General features: G+C 44.0%; 1 protein-coding gene across 3 annotated transcripts in view; it reads left to right on the top strand.

The window, feature by feature from the left end:
• TMEM273 (transmembrane protein 273) overlaps nucleotides 1-17172 on the top strand; it is a 39868-nt gene extending 22696 nt beyond the window's left edge. The window contains exons 2-6 of one of the 3 annotated variants that reach the window (XM_045196099.2): nucleotides 5301-5354; nucleotides 6210-6335; nucleotides 7531-7561; nucleotides 8778-8801; nucleotides 15856-17172. In XM_045196099.2, the coding sequence (XP_045052034.1) occupies nucleotides 5301-5354; nucleotides 6210-6335; nucleotides 7531-7561; nucleotides 8778-8801; nucleotides 15856-15880 (260 nt within the window). In that variant the 3' untranslated portion in view covers nucleotides 15881-17172. Of the gene's footprint in view, nucleotides 1-5300; nucleotides 5355-6209; nucleotides 6336-7530; nucleotides 7562-8777; nucleotides 8802-15835 lie in introns of all 3 variants that reach the window. The other 2 variants (XM_045196101.2, XM_045196100.2) reach the window with 2 other exon arrangements.
• Nucleotides 17173-17981: the final 809 nt, after the last annotated feature.

Genomic DNA, 17981 nt, shown 5'->3' with positions numbered 1-17981 from the left:
ATTCACAAAGAAGAGAAAATGCAGAGAACAAAGTTTTATTTTTACTTTCCCAAGAGAGGGAAAGGGCTAGGTGTGGAGAAATACACCAGCCCTGAGGGTTAGGGCCTGTGAGTTTTTATGGGATCAAAAAAGAGGAAGGGGGTTGTAGCTGGGTAGTCATGGCAATTAGTTGTAAATCAGGAAGTTTCAGGCTGATAGTGCAGGCTTCAGTTTGTTTTGCCATTATCTTTGGGTTCAGGGTCCGGGTGCTCGGGTCTGGTATGTCCTGTTTGTATAAGTTTTAAAACACCTGCATGGGGGATGCTTTTAGTAATCTTCCCATTACTGAGAATAGAGCCTCAGAGAAACAACAGTTAATTATACCTGACAGACTTAAGGAAAGAGCTAGCACTGGTAAAGATGGCCTGAAAGAGGCTTTTTTATTTTTTATTATTATTTTTTTTATCCTTTCAGAGGTGTTTTAGGCATAGCTGCATTCAGGGGCTCAAACACTATCTTTAGGACTTGGTCTCAGCCTGATGCTCTTTTGAGGGTCTTCAGTCTCAGCAGGTTCCCTCCACCCAGTGGGCCACCCTCAGCTCTACTATTACCAATTCTGAAAAACACTTCTGTTTTTCAATATTTTCCATGAAGTCCCAAAGTTGAGACTTACTGACCTGAATTGCATCACTTGCCTTGCCCCTTGACCAGCTACTGCTGATAAGAAGAAAGGATATGCTAATTACTCAGGTGTGGGTCACAGGTCTATCCTAGAGTCAGCCCTGAGGGGCTCACATGCAGGTGACCCTCCAAAGGAAAACCCAGGTTCTGTCAGCAGCTGAGGGGTCAGGGGAGGTGAGCAAGCCACACACACAAGTGTCCACTCCACATATCCATTCAGATTTCCTTCAGCTTGTGGAGACTGAGGTTTGCAGGAAGGTGTTAGACATCACCAATGACATGCTGATCTTTTCTTTAGTGTAAATCTGGTCTTCCCTGTCATTCTGTGGACTCCTTCATGGGACACAGGAGTCTTGAGTTGCTCCTGGGCACCATGGCCATTCAGAGCACACTTCAAGTACTTTATTTCAATGTGTGGGCTCAATTAGAAGATGATGGATACCTCTCCTAGATATGTTAAACTCTTTCCTCTAGCTGAGAGTGTTGGAATTCATGAAATCTAAAGTTAGAAGCCATTTCGCAATATTTAAGTTCCAAGATGGAAATGGCCATGCATCAGTTGACAAATACTCAGGGCAACATTTCCCTATTTTTAGTTCAGATACATATAGAATGACATCTAGGTGTCATGTACTCCTACTGCCCTACATGGGAACCACACAACCTGATTGTGCCCACATAAGGGTGCTGAAGACTGCCAACCCCCACTGACGGTGGGCCCAATGGATGTGTACAGCGTGGGAAGTCTCAATGTCACAGATGGGCTCTCAGAGGGTCAGATTTCAACTGAGACAGGCCAAGGTGGCACTGCACCGTCAGTTCACTGTCCCGAAGAGTCCTGCTTGTTGACCTCCTCTGTTGGCTACCTTCTCCATCCTAGCAGCACCAGACCCAGGGAGCTGGCTGGCTGCAGGGTCATTTACTCTTGCAGGATGCTTCTTCCTGTTGGGAAACCACTTGCAGAGAGCTGGTTGCATTCTGCAGGACTGAGGTGTGAGGGGCTACAGAGAGGGGCTGGCAAGGAGGGTAGAGTATCATGCCATCTGACAACAGAATGCCCACATGGGCATGAGGAGGAAGCAGAGACCCTAGACTCAGAGCCATAAGTGTCTTTGTGCACCTTGTAAAAAGAAACCAGCCTCTGGGCAGGTATAGCCTCAGGTGTGTGCTTGGTGGGAGCTCCTGGGTTCAGGGAGAAACCTGGGCACATGCAGACACTATGTGGATGAAGCCACGCTGGAACCTTGGCAAGCCCATCTAGAGGCAACCCCTAGCCCTCTGTTCTAGGCAGCAGCAAGGGCAGCGCTCAGGGGCCTCTGCTCCTGCCCTCTGTACCTGGCTCAGTGTGGCCAGTCCAAGGAGTGCCAACAGTCAAGTCAGATTTGGCCAGCATTTTGCCTACTACTGTCCTGTGCATCTACTGTCTAGCAGGGTCCCTGCATGCCTCAGGAGACTAGCCTGGGGACATCCATCTCTTGCTCAGCCCCCTTGGACTCTCCCCTGGGTTTGAGAGCCTGTCCTCTGAATGCTATGTTCCTTCATCCTGTTTGCAAGAGAACCCAGAGAATTCCAAGTGCAGTGGCTTCTAGCTTTTTCCTGAGTCTCTCACAGATCTGAATGTGGGAGCACTTAGAGCCCTCTGGCTGTGCTCACAGGACAGCCCTGCCAGGGCCATTCATCCTGCAGCCACTGTGCAGAACTAGGGAAAAGCAGCATCTGGGGATTTTCAGGGGGTATACGGTCCAGGAGGGAATACACAGCCCATGACCTTGGCAGGAGGCAGGGGTGGGGTCATTGGGCTGGTGTGCTCAGGATGGATCCTCATCCAGGAGCTCATTAAAGTTCAGGGAAGAGAGGCAGAGTGGCAGAGTGTAGGGAGAGGGCTGGCCTGTATGGAGGTACTTTCTTCTCCCAGGAGGGGAAATGCTGCCACTGTCACCAAGTGGACTGGGCTGATTAGCAGGGATTCCTGGGAGAGGATGTGGCCTGTAGGAGTGTACTGCATGGTCTTGTGCCAGGGTTTGTTTGCCTGCAGCTGTCAGAGCAGTGGTCCCATGGAGTGCACTCACTTAGTCCCTGATCCTGGACCTGAGGCAGGCGAGCCTTGAGAGCCTATTTAGGGCCAGGAATAAGGGTTAGCTCAGGGCTTCTGGTGGACACAGATGGAGCATGGATGGTAGTGATTTAGAGCCCTGACCTTGTGTTGGGGGAAGAGTCAGGATGAATTGAGCCCCTGGCCATGGACTCTCTGCCAGACAGGGACAGGAGCTGAGAGTTTAGGACTATTATTTGGTGGGTGGGGCTGAGGGAGGATGCTGGGCAGCCAGGCCCTATTCGACTAGATATTTTTCCTTCTTTTCCCTTCTTACCTTCCTGCCAGCAGGCTGAGCTGCTTTGGCACAGCCCCTGGGTGTACCTGTGTGTACATGCTTCCTGGAGTGTCTTTATGTGAGTCTCTCTCAGGCTCTCTGGCTCTTTTTGTCTCATTTACTCTGTTTTGAGTCCTTTCTTCTTTCTCTGTCCAGGTTTCATCTTGAGCTTCTGTGAAGTTTTATACTGTATGTTCCATATGGAGAGTGATGGTGGGAGCCAGGAAAGGGTTGTGTGTGGGGTGGGAGGCAAAGAAAAGGCTGTCTCTTAGTGAGTCTGGACCACTCACCATTGCCCTGCTTTCTGTCCAGTGGGGGCAGAGCATGGCCAGACTGGTGCTGGGAAAGGAGGTAGGGTGAGTATGCAGCACGTACAGCTCTCACTGTCAGGCATTGGTCAGCAAGCCAGCTCCCAGCCACAGCCATTTGGTTTTGTGAACTCAGTTCAGCTATGTGGAAAATAAGAGGCTTTGTTCACTGGTTTTCAGCCTTGCTGGAGCAGCAGGATTAATGCAAAGAATTATGTAAAGAAATAAGAAATCGCAGTGGGGGTCTCAGAGAAATGGCAAAACCAGGGTCATGTTGTGCACAGGAATGTCTATGGTGTGTGTAAGTGGACCGGCCCCATGCGTGGGGGGTGGGCAGGCATTCTTGAGCACAGAGAAGAGTCACTAAATTTCCAAGCAGACTTTTGAGTAGAATAGGCTGTGTACTTTTATATCAGAATCCCCCAGCTTTATTAATTCACCAAGTGAGGCCACCAGACAAATCCTAAGCTTCATCATGATGATCCCTTCCCCACTCATATCACTTAAAGAGAGGTTGTCTTCTGTGGCAGTCAATCCAACATATCACCCTGGGCAGCACTGAGCATGGTCAGCACAGGTGGTCAGTGCTGGTTAAGGGAGCAAGTGCCTCAGCCATTGTTCAGTCTCCAGAGGGTCAGGGCTGGGGAGGCGGACTTCTCTTGAAAATAAGCTTGGGACCATCTGGTCTCTCCCAAAAAGGTCACTTGCCCCCTTTAAGGAGAAACAAGGTTTATGGTACTTCCTGCTTCTGAGTTTGCCTGAAATCTTGAATCTGAGTGTCAGTATTGGGCCTCATCATCTACTCACCTCCTTTCTAAGCTCCTCCAGCCCTTGGCCTTAATGTTTTGGCATCATTCTCGTAGCTCCCTGGGACTTGTGTTTGAAGGGCCTCACTGGAGTTCAGACCCAGTCCCTGCCACTTTCCACTTCTGGCCCTTGAGCACATCATCACGTTCTTAATGCCTCTGGTTCCTCGTCCATCAAGTGGCAATAATAGCGTCCATCTTACAGAATTGATGCCATGAGTATTAAATGTATTAATGCAAGTGCTGTACCAATATCTGCCTCAAAGTATGTGGCCAATTAATGTGTGCCTTCCTCTCCAGGCTCGCAGCTCTGCCTTAACTCTCCTATGGTCTGTCTGCAGGGACCTCAGCCCCACGTGTGAGACACATCTCTTGTCTTAAGTGTTCAAGCCCTGTTTAGAATAGTGAGATACCCCTGCCACATGCTCTGTTTAATTAATTAATTAATTCATTCATTCAGCAAATGTGTATCAATACCTCCTATGTGCCAGGCCCTGTGTCAAATGCTGCAGGTGGAACATCCCACAAGGCGGGAGACCAGCTAGAAGATGCAGTCAGTGGGTTAACAGACGAGGAGCTCTTAGGCAGGCATCTGACACATAGCCGTGCTCCCTAAGTTGTTCAATAAATGATGTGGTCGGCTGTGATGGGTGAGTACTGTTGCTGTGGAGCACTCAGGAGTTTAGCTTAGCCGGGTGTGGGAGGAAGTGACATGGAAACAAGATGAGATGCAGGAGAAGAAGGGAAAAGATGGGTTTGGGCAGAGGGCCCAGGGGCAGCAGATCCCTGGCCTGTGCAAGAAACTGGAAGCAGTTCAGTCTGACCAGAATGAAGGTTTGTGGGAATGATGGCTGAGGCTGGAGAAGCAGGCAAGGTCAGAGTGTAGGTTTGGGAAACTGTGTCAAAGAGCTGGCTTTACTGAACTCAATGGAGCCTTCTCTCCTGGTCTGGGTTTTGAAGAGGGCTCTAACATTCCAGCAAGGCTCCACAACACTCTATGGCAACCAAGGGCCTACCTCTGTGCTCTTAAGGGTGATGGCCAAGCAGGGCGGGCATGTGTGGCACAGCTTTCCCAGAAGTATGGGAGGGGCTGTTGGGGACAGGGCCTTGGCCAAAAGTTCTGTTTTAACCAGATTCTGGGTCTTCTTTCTTTGCAGATATTGGAGGAGCTCAAGTGTTGGCAACAGGAAAGTTGGCTGAGGCTGAAACCGGTAAGTCAGTGCCCAGCTGATTCTGCGTGGGAGGTGAGGGGCAAGAAGGAGACACTCCTAAAGGCCAGTCATCACAGAATAAGGAAGGGAAGCATGCACCTCCAGACCCGCCCTTTATCCCAGGGATACTGTCCTGCTCAGGAACCTGTTCTCAAAGAGAATGTGAATCATCAGGGCCACCTTTGTCCACACTCTGTGAGATGAGCAGATCCAGCACCCAGAGTGCCCTCTACTGTGGCCTTGATCCACAGACAGCAGCTTTTGCCATGCTCTGTGCCCTCACCTACTCTCTCTCTTAGCCTGCATAGTCCCAGCTCCTCTCCATGTCAGAGTTCTCCTAGAATGGCAAGATGAAATCTGCATTGCCACCTTCTCCAGGAAAGCTGCCAACCCCATGTCAGTCAGCCCAACCCTGCACCTGGCATTGGAGTGAGGCTTGTATTCCCCACCTGACTGCAGATTCCCCAAGATGGAGCAGGTCTCATCCCTTTGCCATCACTGCTCATCACCTAGTAGACAATTAACACATATTTGATAAAAGAATTAATGAAAGTATAAATGAAAAAAGGAGTATAGGAGGCCAGAGAAATGAGTGTCTAGTTACTTGGAAGTGAGTTCTACACCTGAAGTGTGGAGTTCCAGGAAGAGAGGATGGGGTGTGGGTAAAGGAACGGGGGTGAGAATGTGCCCTCAGGAGAGTGGAAAATTATGTTGGCCTCAAAGGTTCCAAGTGTAGAATTTTAAGGTCCACATGCATGACTTTGGACTTCGTCTAGGAAGCAAAGGGAGCTGTAGAAGACTTTTTCAGGGTAGCAATCCACTGAAACCATTGTTCAATTCCTCTTTGCACTTCAGATATCAAATACGCTGTCATTGGGATGGCTCTGGGTGTTGCCATATTAGCTGGCTTCCTGGCCCTGAAGATCTGCATGATCAAGAAACACTTGTTTGATATTGATTCCTCAGACCTGAGATTCAATGGTAAGCAAACAGTGACACTCAACTGAGGCTCTGTCTCTGACAAGGGTGTGTTTCCTACAACCACCCAGCACAAGGCACTGAGAGCCACTCTAGAACACTGGGTAGGAAAGAATAGAAAATCATGGGCCAAAAAGTAATACAGTAACTGCCCTCACCCCACACCCTGTGTCTCTGTCTTTCCATCTCTGTGCTTTTCTATTTAGTTGTTTCTGATGTTCGTAAGAATCATGTTTCCTGGAGAAGGGTGGGAAAGATAAACTTGATCCTTGGAGGTAATGAGGCTGGTTCTAGCATGGGTGGGGGGGATGGAAGGTGCTGCCAGAGCAGATTATGTGGGCCAAATTACATTTTTAAAAATAAATTGGGGAAGTCTTATTGATCCAAGGAGAGTTGGGCTTTCAGGAACCCTGCAGGGTTCTGAGTGTCCCATGATGCCCATAGGGTGGCATATCTCAGGCAGACACTGAGCTGTTAGTTTGTGAGTTTTGATAGCAAAAAGCAACCATGATTCACACCTTTTTTCTCAAGGTAGGACCTGCAAAAACCACCCCCATATAAGGCGTTTTGGAATGATGATGCAGTTTTCCATGAGGTTTTCCTGAGGATGAGGAGGAAGACACCTTACCACATCTCAGGAAGATTCGATGATTATCTGTGAAGATATACAGAAGGCATAGGGGGGCTGGTATCTGAGCCAGGAAGAGGGGAAGTGGCAGCACTCAGGGGGCTTCCTGAGGTGCTCACATGTCCAAGTGCATGAGGGACTTAATTCGTTCTAAGAATTTCTTTACCATTGATTTTATATCCCTATGAACAAGGAAGGAGAAAGAGCAAATAGCCATTTCTTCACATAGTGAGGCACACGTCAGATCTGAGGACAGAAGTTAGCAGGAGCTGCACATGGAGAAGAGGCAAGGAATGAGGCAGGAAGGGGTGTTCCAGGGAAGGCTCAGTCTCACCTGCATACTAAACTAATAGTTCTCATTGACAGGATCTGAATAGAGAAGTGCAGATAGTGCCAAAGGTGGGAGCAGGGCACTCAGCCCAAGACCAACACCTCAAGTGGCCCCAACCCAGGGAACCTCTCAGAGCTGCCTAAGGCCTGTAGTCTCTGATCCCCTCCCCCTTGCCTGGTGCAGAGTGAGCTGCACATTGATCACTGCCTCCTTCCTAATGCCCTGCTTTCTCTGTTTAGATACCATCACACTAAAGAAGACAGCCCCAAGGTAAGGTCGCTGCTGCAGCACCTTTTCCCTCCTGTTTTATATATTCTGCTCCCCTCCTACCATCCTAGCCCTTTATCCACTCTGAAATTCTTCCTAGGGAACTAGAGTGTACCCCATGGTGCCCTCCTCCCACTCTCTGCTCCTTTGGGCCAGTGGGCAGGTGTCATGAGAGAAGGGGGTGCAGCACAAGATATAGTAGCCAAAAGAGCTTGGGCTTTCCTCTGTGTATCCTGGCCATGTGGCTACAAACTATGTAGCCAGTTCTGGCCCTGTGTCAGGAGGATAGAGTGCTCAGATGGAGATTCTAGCATAGTGGTCTTACCATCACCCATGGGTGAGCAATGTTCCCCTGGCCAGCCAAACTACCCACACACACTGAGAAATACTCTCTGAGTTAAGGTACTTGGTTTTGGAAATTCTGGTGCCCCTGGAAGTCTCCTGAGCTTGTTGCAGACTCCATTTCAGGAATATCTTAGTACTGAAATTCTCAAAAATGTAACATTTCACAAAACCCCATTCTTAATTCTGGTGTGTGTGTCTGTGCATGTGGCGTACGAGCAGGATGAGGGTACTGGAAGAAGCTGTGATGTTGTATAATGAATGACTGACACACATATGTTTGTGTTTGTGAAGATGCTGCTGTAAACAGTATAACACAAATGAGTAGTTGCTGTGGTTTTATATTGCTATGTATGATCATATCAGAGGAGCTTCTCAGTTTTGTGTGTGTCTAAATTCTGGATTATTCTGACACACTAGAGACACCATTTCCACAATCCAGGTGAGGTGGCTACTATTGTCATTCAAACAAGAAACACTGTGAAAGTGAAGTACAGGAAAAGGGATGTGAAGGGAGCAGGAGAAAGGCAGGTGAGTGAAGGAAGGGAAGGAAGAAATGAAGGATGGGGAGAGGTGGGTAACTGGGTCTTATTGGCTGGCTGGAGCTTCCCCCCAGGCATAGGGAACTGCTCTTGGCATGGATCATATCAGAACTCCTCTAAAAAGCAAGGATTTTTGAAGACAAGGGAGGCACAATTCAAGTTTCTGAAACTAACACTAGATGGACTCAGGCTGAGTCTGGAAAAAATTAGACCCGAAAGAAAAGACAAAGGACAAGCAAATTGTTCTCCTGTAGAAAAACTTTGTGTGTGCTTTCTGTCATCTAGGAACGATTTCATAAAGCATTAATTACAAATAGGATAAATTATGTTTGCAGGTTAATCTTCAACCTCTCTGAAAGGTGAGTTGGTTGTGAGAGTCATCACTTACTGAAAGGAGGAGAGACAGTCTCTCTCCTGCAGTGGCTGGAGGTTCTCTTGTGTGCCCCAACGTGTGACTGGAAGCGACTGCTAGCAATGGGCCAGAAGTCCATGTGTAGAATGGATATGAGGCCAGGAATCAACACCTTTTTTGGACGTTTGTTGAAAATCCTAGTAGGTAGTACTTTGACAAGATATAAAATGAAACTGTCGGTCATTTGCCCAATTAGAGCTGAGAAAACTGGGTTTTAACAGAAAGATAGTTAACTATTTTCATTTCCCAAGAACTTCTCTTGACAGAGGCCAATCAAGCAGCCAGTTTAGTCCATTCGATGAAAAAAATTTCAAAACTTTTCTTTGTGTCATCAAGCTCTCAGTTTGGCTAAATGTCTGCTGTTTTCCGCTATGGCAGCAATTTTCAACCTTGTTCATCTCACGGCACACATAAACAAATTACTAAAATTCTGCTGCACACCAAAAAATATATCACATTTTTTGCCGATCTGACAAAAAATAGGTATAATTTTGATTTGTTCACACTGGACAGCTATTGTTGTATTAGCTGTTGTCAGTATTTTATTTGACAATCATGAGAAAAAGAGGTCAGTACCCCTGACTAAATAATCAGGTATTGCATGTCTTTTTTTTCTTTTTCTTTTTTAAAAATATATTTTATTGATTATGGTATTACAGTTGTCCCATTCCCCCCCCCCTTTCACTCCCCTCCGCCCTGCACACCCTCTCCCACCTGCATTAACCCTGCCCCTTAGTTCATTTCCATGGGTCATACATATAAGTTCTTTGGCTTCTACATTTCCTATACTGTACTTAACCTCCCCCTGTCTATTTTCTATCTACCATTTATTCTATTTATTCCCTGTACATTTTCCCCCATTTCCCCCCTCCTCCTCTCCATTGATAACCCTCCGTGTGATCTCCATTTCTGTGATTCTGTTCCTGTTCTAGTTATTTGCTCAGTTTGGTTTTGTTTTCATTTTATTTTTTAGGTTCAGTTGTTGATAGTTGTGAGTTTGTTGTCATTTTATTGTTCATGCTTTTGATCATCTTCCTTTTCTTAAATAAGTCCCTCTAACATTTCATATAATAAGGGCTTGGTGATGATGAACTCTTTTAACTTGACCTTATCTGGGAAGCACTTTATCTGCTTTTCCATTCTAAATGATAACTTTGCTGGATAGAGAAATCTTGGATGCAGGTCCTTGCCTTTCATGACTTTGAATGCTTCTTTCCAGCCCCTTTTTGCCTGTAAGGTTTCTTTTGAGAAAGCAGCTGATAGTCTTATGGGAACTCCTTTGTAGGTAACTGTGTCCTTTTCTCTTGATGCTTTTAAGATTCTCTCCTTATCTTTAATCTTGAGCAATGTAATTATGATGTGCCTTGGTGTGTTCCTCCTTTTGTCCAATTTCTTTGGGACTCTCTGAGCTTCCTGTACTTCTGGAAGTCTATTTCCTTTGCCAGATTGGGGAAGTTCTCCTTCTTTATGTTTTCAAATAAGTTCTTAATGTCTTGTTCTTCCTCTTCTCCTCTTAGCAAACCTATGATTCAGACGTTGGAATGTTTAAAGTTGTCCTGGAGGTTCCTAAGCCTCTCCTCATTTTTTTGAATTCTTGTTTCTTCATTCTGTTCTGGTTGAATGTTTCTTCTCTCTGGCCCAAACGGTTGATATGAGTCCTGGTTTCCTTTCTGTCACTCTAGTTCCCTGTACTTTTCCCTTTATTTTACTTTTCATAGCCTTCACTTTTCCCTCTATTTTGCAATCATACTCAAGCAATTCTGTGAGCATCCCGATTACCTGTGTTTTGAACTGTCTATCTGATAGGTTGTCTATCTCTTTGTTGCTTAGTTATATTTTTTTACTGGAGCTTTGATCTGTTCTTTCATTTGGGCCATTTTTTTTTTTTTTTTTGTCTCAGTGCACCTGTTACATAGTAAGGGTGGAGCTTTAGGTATTTGCCAGGGTGGGGCTACCCACATGACTGCATTGTGGTACTATGTGGGGGAGGGGTCAGAGAGGGAACAGTGCCACTTGCTCAGCTCTCGGCTGGTTTTCAGTCACTTCCCCTGCTACCCACAAGCAAATTGTGCCCTTCTGGTGCTGATTCCCAGGTGGGTGGTTTTGTATACATTCTAGGACCCTGTGGGTCTCCCCAAAAATCTTCTGTGAGGCTGGGAGTTTCTCCTGCCACATCAACCCCCAGATGTTTTTTCAATCAGAGGAGTTGAGGCTTTATTTCCTCACACTGGAACCCAGGGTTGCATGGTTTGTCTCGCTCCTCAGTTGTTCCTCCCAGTTTATCCACATGCAAATGTGGGACGCCTGCTCCACCAGCTGCTGCCTTGCCCACCCTGGTCCTCCAGCCACCACCTTGTTGTGAGTCCTCCCTGCCCTGCTGCCCATCTCTGTCCTTCCTACCTGTCTGGACGAATGTTTCTTCCTTAACTGCTTGGTTATCAGACTTTCATACAGTTCGATTTTCTGTCAGTTCTGGTTGTTTTTTGTTTTTAAATTTGTTGTCCCTCTTTTCATTGTGTGAAGAGGCACAGTGTATCTACCTATGCCTCCATCTTGGGCAGAAATTCAGGTATTGCATGTCTTAAAAATTCCCATGGCACACCGGTTGAAAATTGCTGCCCTATGACATTGTCACTTCTGAAGCAACTAAGTCTGTTGTCTTATATGATGTCCCATTTTTTTTGATTTGTCTGATTGGGTCCTCCTAAATAAATTCAGATGGAGAATTTTGTCAAGGTGTTTCTTTTTCCTTGCATTGCATCAGGAGGCATGTGGTGTCAGGCTCTCTCACTTTTGGGGACTTTGTGTTTGATCACTTGGTCAAGAAAGTGACTGCTACATCTCTGTATTGTTGAGATAAAATTTTCCCTTTGTAACCAGTAATTAATCTCAGGAGTAGTACTTTGAGACCATGTGAACATCCGACCCTCAACAATTCTTCACCCAATGATTTAATATCCCTTAATGATTTATGTTTGAATCAGTTACTACATTGGGAATTACAAAATACTGAGTTCCTAATTCCAGCATTCCTTCTCCATGTACTAGCTGGCATTCTTCTAGAGAGAAGACTTTTTCTTCCCCCCCACTTTTTTTTCTTTTAGTTGTTGAATATTATTCCTTTGAATTTCAATGAATTTTAATTTATCACCATCATGAAATTTTTTATGTTCTAATTATCTCAAGTTTGTCCAGTTCAAGTCACTTCTTGGTGGCTTTGACAAGACCCCATTACTCGTTGAGCATTTACTAGACTTCAACACAACACAGTCCTCCAAGTTCACCTTGTACTGTTCCTGCTCAGACCTGGAATCACCCATTTTCCCTAGGATCCTTGTTTTCTTCCCTCCCTCTCTGTCTCCGTCCCTCCTTGCTTTCTTTTCTTGATGTGAAATCGTTTTTAGAAACCAAGATCTGGGCATGATATATGCAATAACTACTGAGGCCTTATTGCTTCTACACACCTCTAGAGACAGACAGGAAAGGTATATTAAAATCACAAACTTAATACCTTAATGTTCTTAAGTTTTCTTATTCCATATTTTTATCTGGCCTACTCCAAGGTGAAAATCCTGTTTCTTAATCATATGAAGGTTTTTATTCGTTTGCTTTATCATATTATACATACACAATATTTCCAGAATTACAATCACAAACGTACTTAGTAACTTGAATATTTCTTTACAGTTCTTTTCTTCTTAGAATTTAGCCTTCTCTGTGTATATTATTTTCAAATTGAATTTATTTTCTCTGTGTGGTTATGCTATTAATTTGGTATAGTTAGAAACATTTGTTTCAGTCTGTCTGCTATTTTCTTGTTTTCTTTCATATTATTTAGTTTAATTTTACTTTTTGAGTAGGTCAAACATATATATAGTTTAAAGATAAAATATGTAAACTCATAGAAGTCTTTTGTACTTTGCCATGCTTTGAGCTAACTGTCTTTTCAATAGTTTCTGCTTTATCCTTTCTGTGTTCATTTTATAAATATATTTAAAATTTTTACATATATACAATATTTTATAAAATTAAAGAAATGTTTTTATATGTATATATGTACATAAATATAAATTTTTCCCAGCTCTTCTGTGTTTTTTTAGTCTGACCATTTGTCATTTATTGTATAGTATAAGATGGAGATTTTTTAATTAAACATTTTTTATTGTTTTTCAATTACGGTTGTCTGCATTTTCTCCCCACCATTCCACCCCACCCCAGCCAAACCCACCTCCTTCCCCCGCCTCCACCCTCCCCCTTGGTTTTGTCCATATGTCCTTTATAGTAGTTCTTGAAAACCCCTCTCTCCACTATCTCCTCACCACTCCCCTTTGGTTCTTGTTAGATTTGATTGTATCTTTTTTCCAAATGGTGATCCAGTTATTTCAATATCATATTTAATGCTCCCTCTTTTCCCTAGTGTTTTATTTGCCACTCTTATCATGTTCTAAACTTACATATGTCCTTGGACAGTTTCTAGACTTAAATTGCTCTCCAGTGGTACCTGAGATTATTCAGGTGCTAGTACATGCTCTGTGGAAGCTTTATGGCACACTCAACTGTCTGGCTGGGCTGGTCTCCTCAGCACTGTGTTTCCTCTTCAGGGGTACATTCTGGCTCTTCTGTCCTAGCTATTCTTGCATATTTGTTTTCCCAGATGAGCTTTAGAATCAATTTCAGAATCTATCTAGGGATACATACATGTTGGTATTTTAGGGGGATTGCTTTATATCCATGTATTCAATTGAAGACAATTGACTTCTTTGCAACAGTAAGTAGTCATTCACAGAAAAGAGATTTATTATTTACAAGTCTGTTTTTGTGTGTCACAGGAGAATTTTCATATTTTACTCTCATGGGTTTTTCACATTTCTTGTTAAGTTTATTTCTAAATATTTTATGATTTTGTTGCTTTGTAAATGGAGTTTCCTAGTTTGTCTCCTACTTGGTCATTGATTGTCTATGGATTTTTTTGTACATTAACATTATAGCAGCTGCCTTATTGAATGCTCTTATTGTTTGTTTTCTTCCTGATCTTTTATTTGCCACCTTCATCATGTTCTAAATTTTATGGTATCATGTCATCTGCCAAACTGTGGATCTTCTTTCCAATTTTTATGCCTGTAATTGTTTTTCCCTGATTGTATCAGCTAAGACCACTAATGCTAAACAATAGTGGAAACAGTGTGTAGATTTGTTTTGTACCTGATTTTGGTGGGAAATACACTAGTGTTTTTCATTAGGTAAGAAGCTGGCTTTAGGACTGAAGTATGTGCATTTTATCACATTGAGAATGTACCCATCGATTCTTATTTTATTGAATTTTTAAAATCAGAAACATGTGTTGGAGTTGGTCAAAGGCTTTTCATCATTAGAAGGCATTAACTTACCCTCAGCATATATACTCTGGGACTGTCCTAGACAAACCAAGAAGTATAGGCAGGAACCTTTATTATTAGTTCTGTTTTTTTTTCTTTCTTTCCTTGTTGGTCTATATAATTTTTTGTAGGATGTGGTGGAAGATTTGGGTTTAGGTAGCCACCATAATCTTACAGTCTCTAAGAGATCCTTTCTCTTGATACCCTGTTTAGGTCTGCAGCTTAATTCACCTTTGAAGGGGCTCTTTGAATCCAGGATTTGTTAAAGGCAAGAGGAAGAGTAAACTTTCTATTGAGCCTAGACCTCTCCAGGGGTGTCAAACTCATGTTCACCAGGAGCCACATCAGCCTCGCGGTTGCCTTCAAAGGGCCGAATGTAATTTTAGGACTGTATAAATGTAACTACTCCTTTACCAGGGCCAAGAAGCTTGGCACTGCTGCCAGGTAGAAACAAGGTGCCAGCCTGGATAAAACAAGGTGGAGGGCCGGTTTTGGCTCTCGGGCCTTGTGTTTGCCACTTGTGCTCTAGACCAACTTAAATTTGACCTTCTTTGGCCCCATCATACTTTCAAAAAGAAGCACAAATACCTGACAGCATTTAGGCCTTCTCTTGGAATCCTTTTTTCCACTTCTCTTTCTTACTGTCTTCGTGTCTTTCCAACCTGCTTGTTTTCCATGTTGGCTCTGCTGACATTAAGCTCTGTAACCCCAGCCTTGACCTGTGCCCTTGGTCTTCCGCACATGGGTAGGTATGTCCTGTCCCTTTTAAGGCAGTTGACTTGGCTTGTCTATTGATACTTCACTCTGCCCTATCTCTGCTATTGTTGCATCTTCTCCCATGGGGAGATGTTATTAAACATCAAGGTGTTAAGATTGAATACACACAATGGAATGGCATAAACAAGTATGTAATGTAGGCATAAATAAGTCATTCTGTTATAACTATAGATAATGTTCATGTGAAACTGCAGTAGAGTGTTGGTGTGAATTCAGTCTCAACATGCATGTGTTGGTAAGGCCCTTATCCGAGAAGGTCCACAGCAGGGTTTCTGCCCTACTTTTTGCCCAGGTTCTCCTGTATTGAGATCTGGTGTGGTAACCTCATCTTTCTTCTCTGTTCCTGGTTTTTAATACATACCTATGCTGCCATCCTTCCTGTCAAAGCTGGCAAACTAAGTACGGCAAAGTCTCACTGTCTGTGACAGTGTGTAGTTCAAACTTGAATGTATCAGTTTCCAGTTACATTCCCATAGGTCTGTCTACTTTGTTCCTCTTAGCATCTGCCCAGGTCTGTGAAAACTCTTCAAGTATATGAAGTGGCACCTTTCCCTTAGATATGCCTGTTAGCCTTGGGGAATGACTTCTTCCCTTTTGTTATCAAAGTGTATGAGGTGAAATTGTGTTTCTTTGTCAGTCAAATAACCACCTTCAGCTTGAGCTCAACCTAAAAAACTCCTCTTTACTAGAAGCCACTGGTCTTCAAGTCCTTTTCTATGTTGCATGAGGAAATGTCCCACTTAGCTAACATTTGCTGGTAAACTTTTTCATGCCTGTTTAATTGTGTGCCATGATTAGAGCATAGTCACTCTGTCAATAAGTCTCCCAGATGGTTCTCTTCCTTTCCAGAGATGCACAAGTGATTGAACTCTAAGTGAGCAGCCACTCAGGAGAGGGCTGCAGTCTAGACAACTGTCCACTGCAGCTTTGGAGATGTCTTGAACTTGAGTGTCCAAAACTGGTGATGGATCTTCACATGGAATTCAATATCCAGGGCAAATATGTTATTTGAACAGAATCTATGGTGCCTCTGTCCTGAAGGAAAATATCACTCATCTTCTGCAAGAAGCATGCTACATAGAGGGAGGCATGAGCACTTTATCCAGTAGTTAGAAAGGATGGAAGCCACTGAACTCACACTGCCTATCCTGATCCCCATGTCAGAGCCATCATGCTTCCGTGATGGCATTGCTTCCACCAGAGCAATGCCCGTGGAATGAGAACCCAACTTAGCATACAGCCTCTTTAGCACCACCATCTTATAACAGGTAAGCAGCATTTTCCAGAACTCTTGGCTTTACCTTCTTAGCTGACAGAAGAATCCGCCCATGAACATTCAGGAGTCCTGATACATGAAGACCATGAGTCAGTCTCTGTTCCTGTAGATGAAACACGGATCTTCTGTAGAAGAAATGGCACGCTGGACTAGAGTGAGAGGAGGGGGTCTCATGGTCATGGACTGAGGCTGGAGCTGTGCAGCTCCCAAAATGGTGGGGCCAAAAAAAGACTAAATAGTAAAGCAGATGCTGTGCCTTGTAGAAAGCTATACAAATGTAAGTGGGTATTGTTATGATTATAGAATTATTTTGTGGTTATTATTACAATGTGCCTACCTTGTCATGGAGAGGCTTGGGAAATCCACATATTTTTATTATTCTCATAAACCTAAGGCTCTGTGGCACACCCCTGTTAACATTTCTTGCCCTGTAATATTGACTTTGTGTTTCTGGGGCTGCATTTGGAGTACTCTTTGACTCTCCATTCAGTAGAAATCCAGGTGGTTTGTATGGACTAGTTCTCCTTGGATTCTATTACTCTCCTTGTGTGTGATCAAAGATGAGCTGTATTTGAAAACAAAGTGCTGTGTTACAATAATTTGCCTGGATTCCCAGGGCATCTTTCATCTGACTTGATAACAATGTAGTTCATTAGCAGCCTTTGTTAACTGATAACCTAAAGCAGTATTGCAATACTCATAAGTAATTTTCTATGTGTAAGATAGAATAAACCATCATGTAAGCTATCTGTTAATTGATTTGCTTCTTTTAGCAGCATTTTAATTAAGACATCTGGTTTGTGAATAGCAGAGACACTAGTGAACTGAAGGTAATGCTTCTGGATTTTCAGTAATCATTTTATTTTCTATAGACACGGCAGAACCATAGTGTCCTCTCCCCCACCTTACATCATGACATATTTTCCCAGCACCACTTCTGGGCTCTGCTTTTGTTTGATCACCACACAAGCTCTCCTGTTTGAGGAACACAGAGAATTACACTGAAGACAAGTGATGTCTCCTCAAGTTATAAAGACTGATATGCCTAGTAGGCAAAAGGGGCTGGGGACCCTTTGCAATAGGTCTCCTTGGCTTATATCCAAATTCAAGCTCAGTGGCTTCCTCCTGTGGTAGTCCTTCTGGGAGTCTCTCATGCCCCCTTTGACAGCCCTTCTCCATGGGACCAGATCCTGTGGATGGAGGTTCTGGTGAGAAGATCTCTTTGGACATGTTAGGAAGCAGCTACAAGAAATTATTGTGTCTGTGGGTGCAATGTCCTCAGTGAAGGCCATTTTGACTACTTCATGCTGTGGTTCGGAAGCATGACAGAGGTCAGGGGCTGGAATAACCTGGGGGGTCCTGGGAACTCTAGAACACATGCAGGTCCCAGACATCTATCTTGGTGAACAGGATCCCTTGTCCAAAGCAAAGGAGCAGATGATACTAAAACACTAGAGGAAGAATCATCACTACGTAGGTGAAGCAGGCTACAGATGGCAGTAGCCAGCAGGAATCTGGAGCGCTGCTGTGGGTTTGTTGATTCCAGGAGTTAGCACCTGAAGGAGAAGAAGGTGAGCTGGGAAAGGGTTGTCTGGCAAGATCAACAAATTAAGTATGTATTAATTTCTGTTTCTATAAATTTAACATATGTTAACATATAAATTAAAATCAATACATAAAATTAATCAAGAGGTGTATA

Source organism: Desmodus rotundus, chromosome 4 (genome assembly GCF_022682495.2).
Source record: "Desmodus rotundus isolate HL8 chromosome 4, HLdesRot8A.1, whole genome shotgun sequence".
Lineage (NCBI taxonomy): Eukaryota > Metazoa > Chordata > Mammalia > Chiroptera > Phyllostomidae > Desmodus > Desmodus rotundus.
This window is presented reverse-complemented; position numbering and strand designations above follow the sequence as displayed.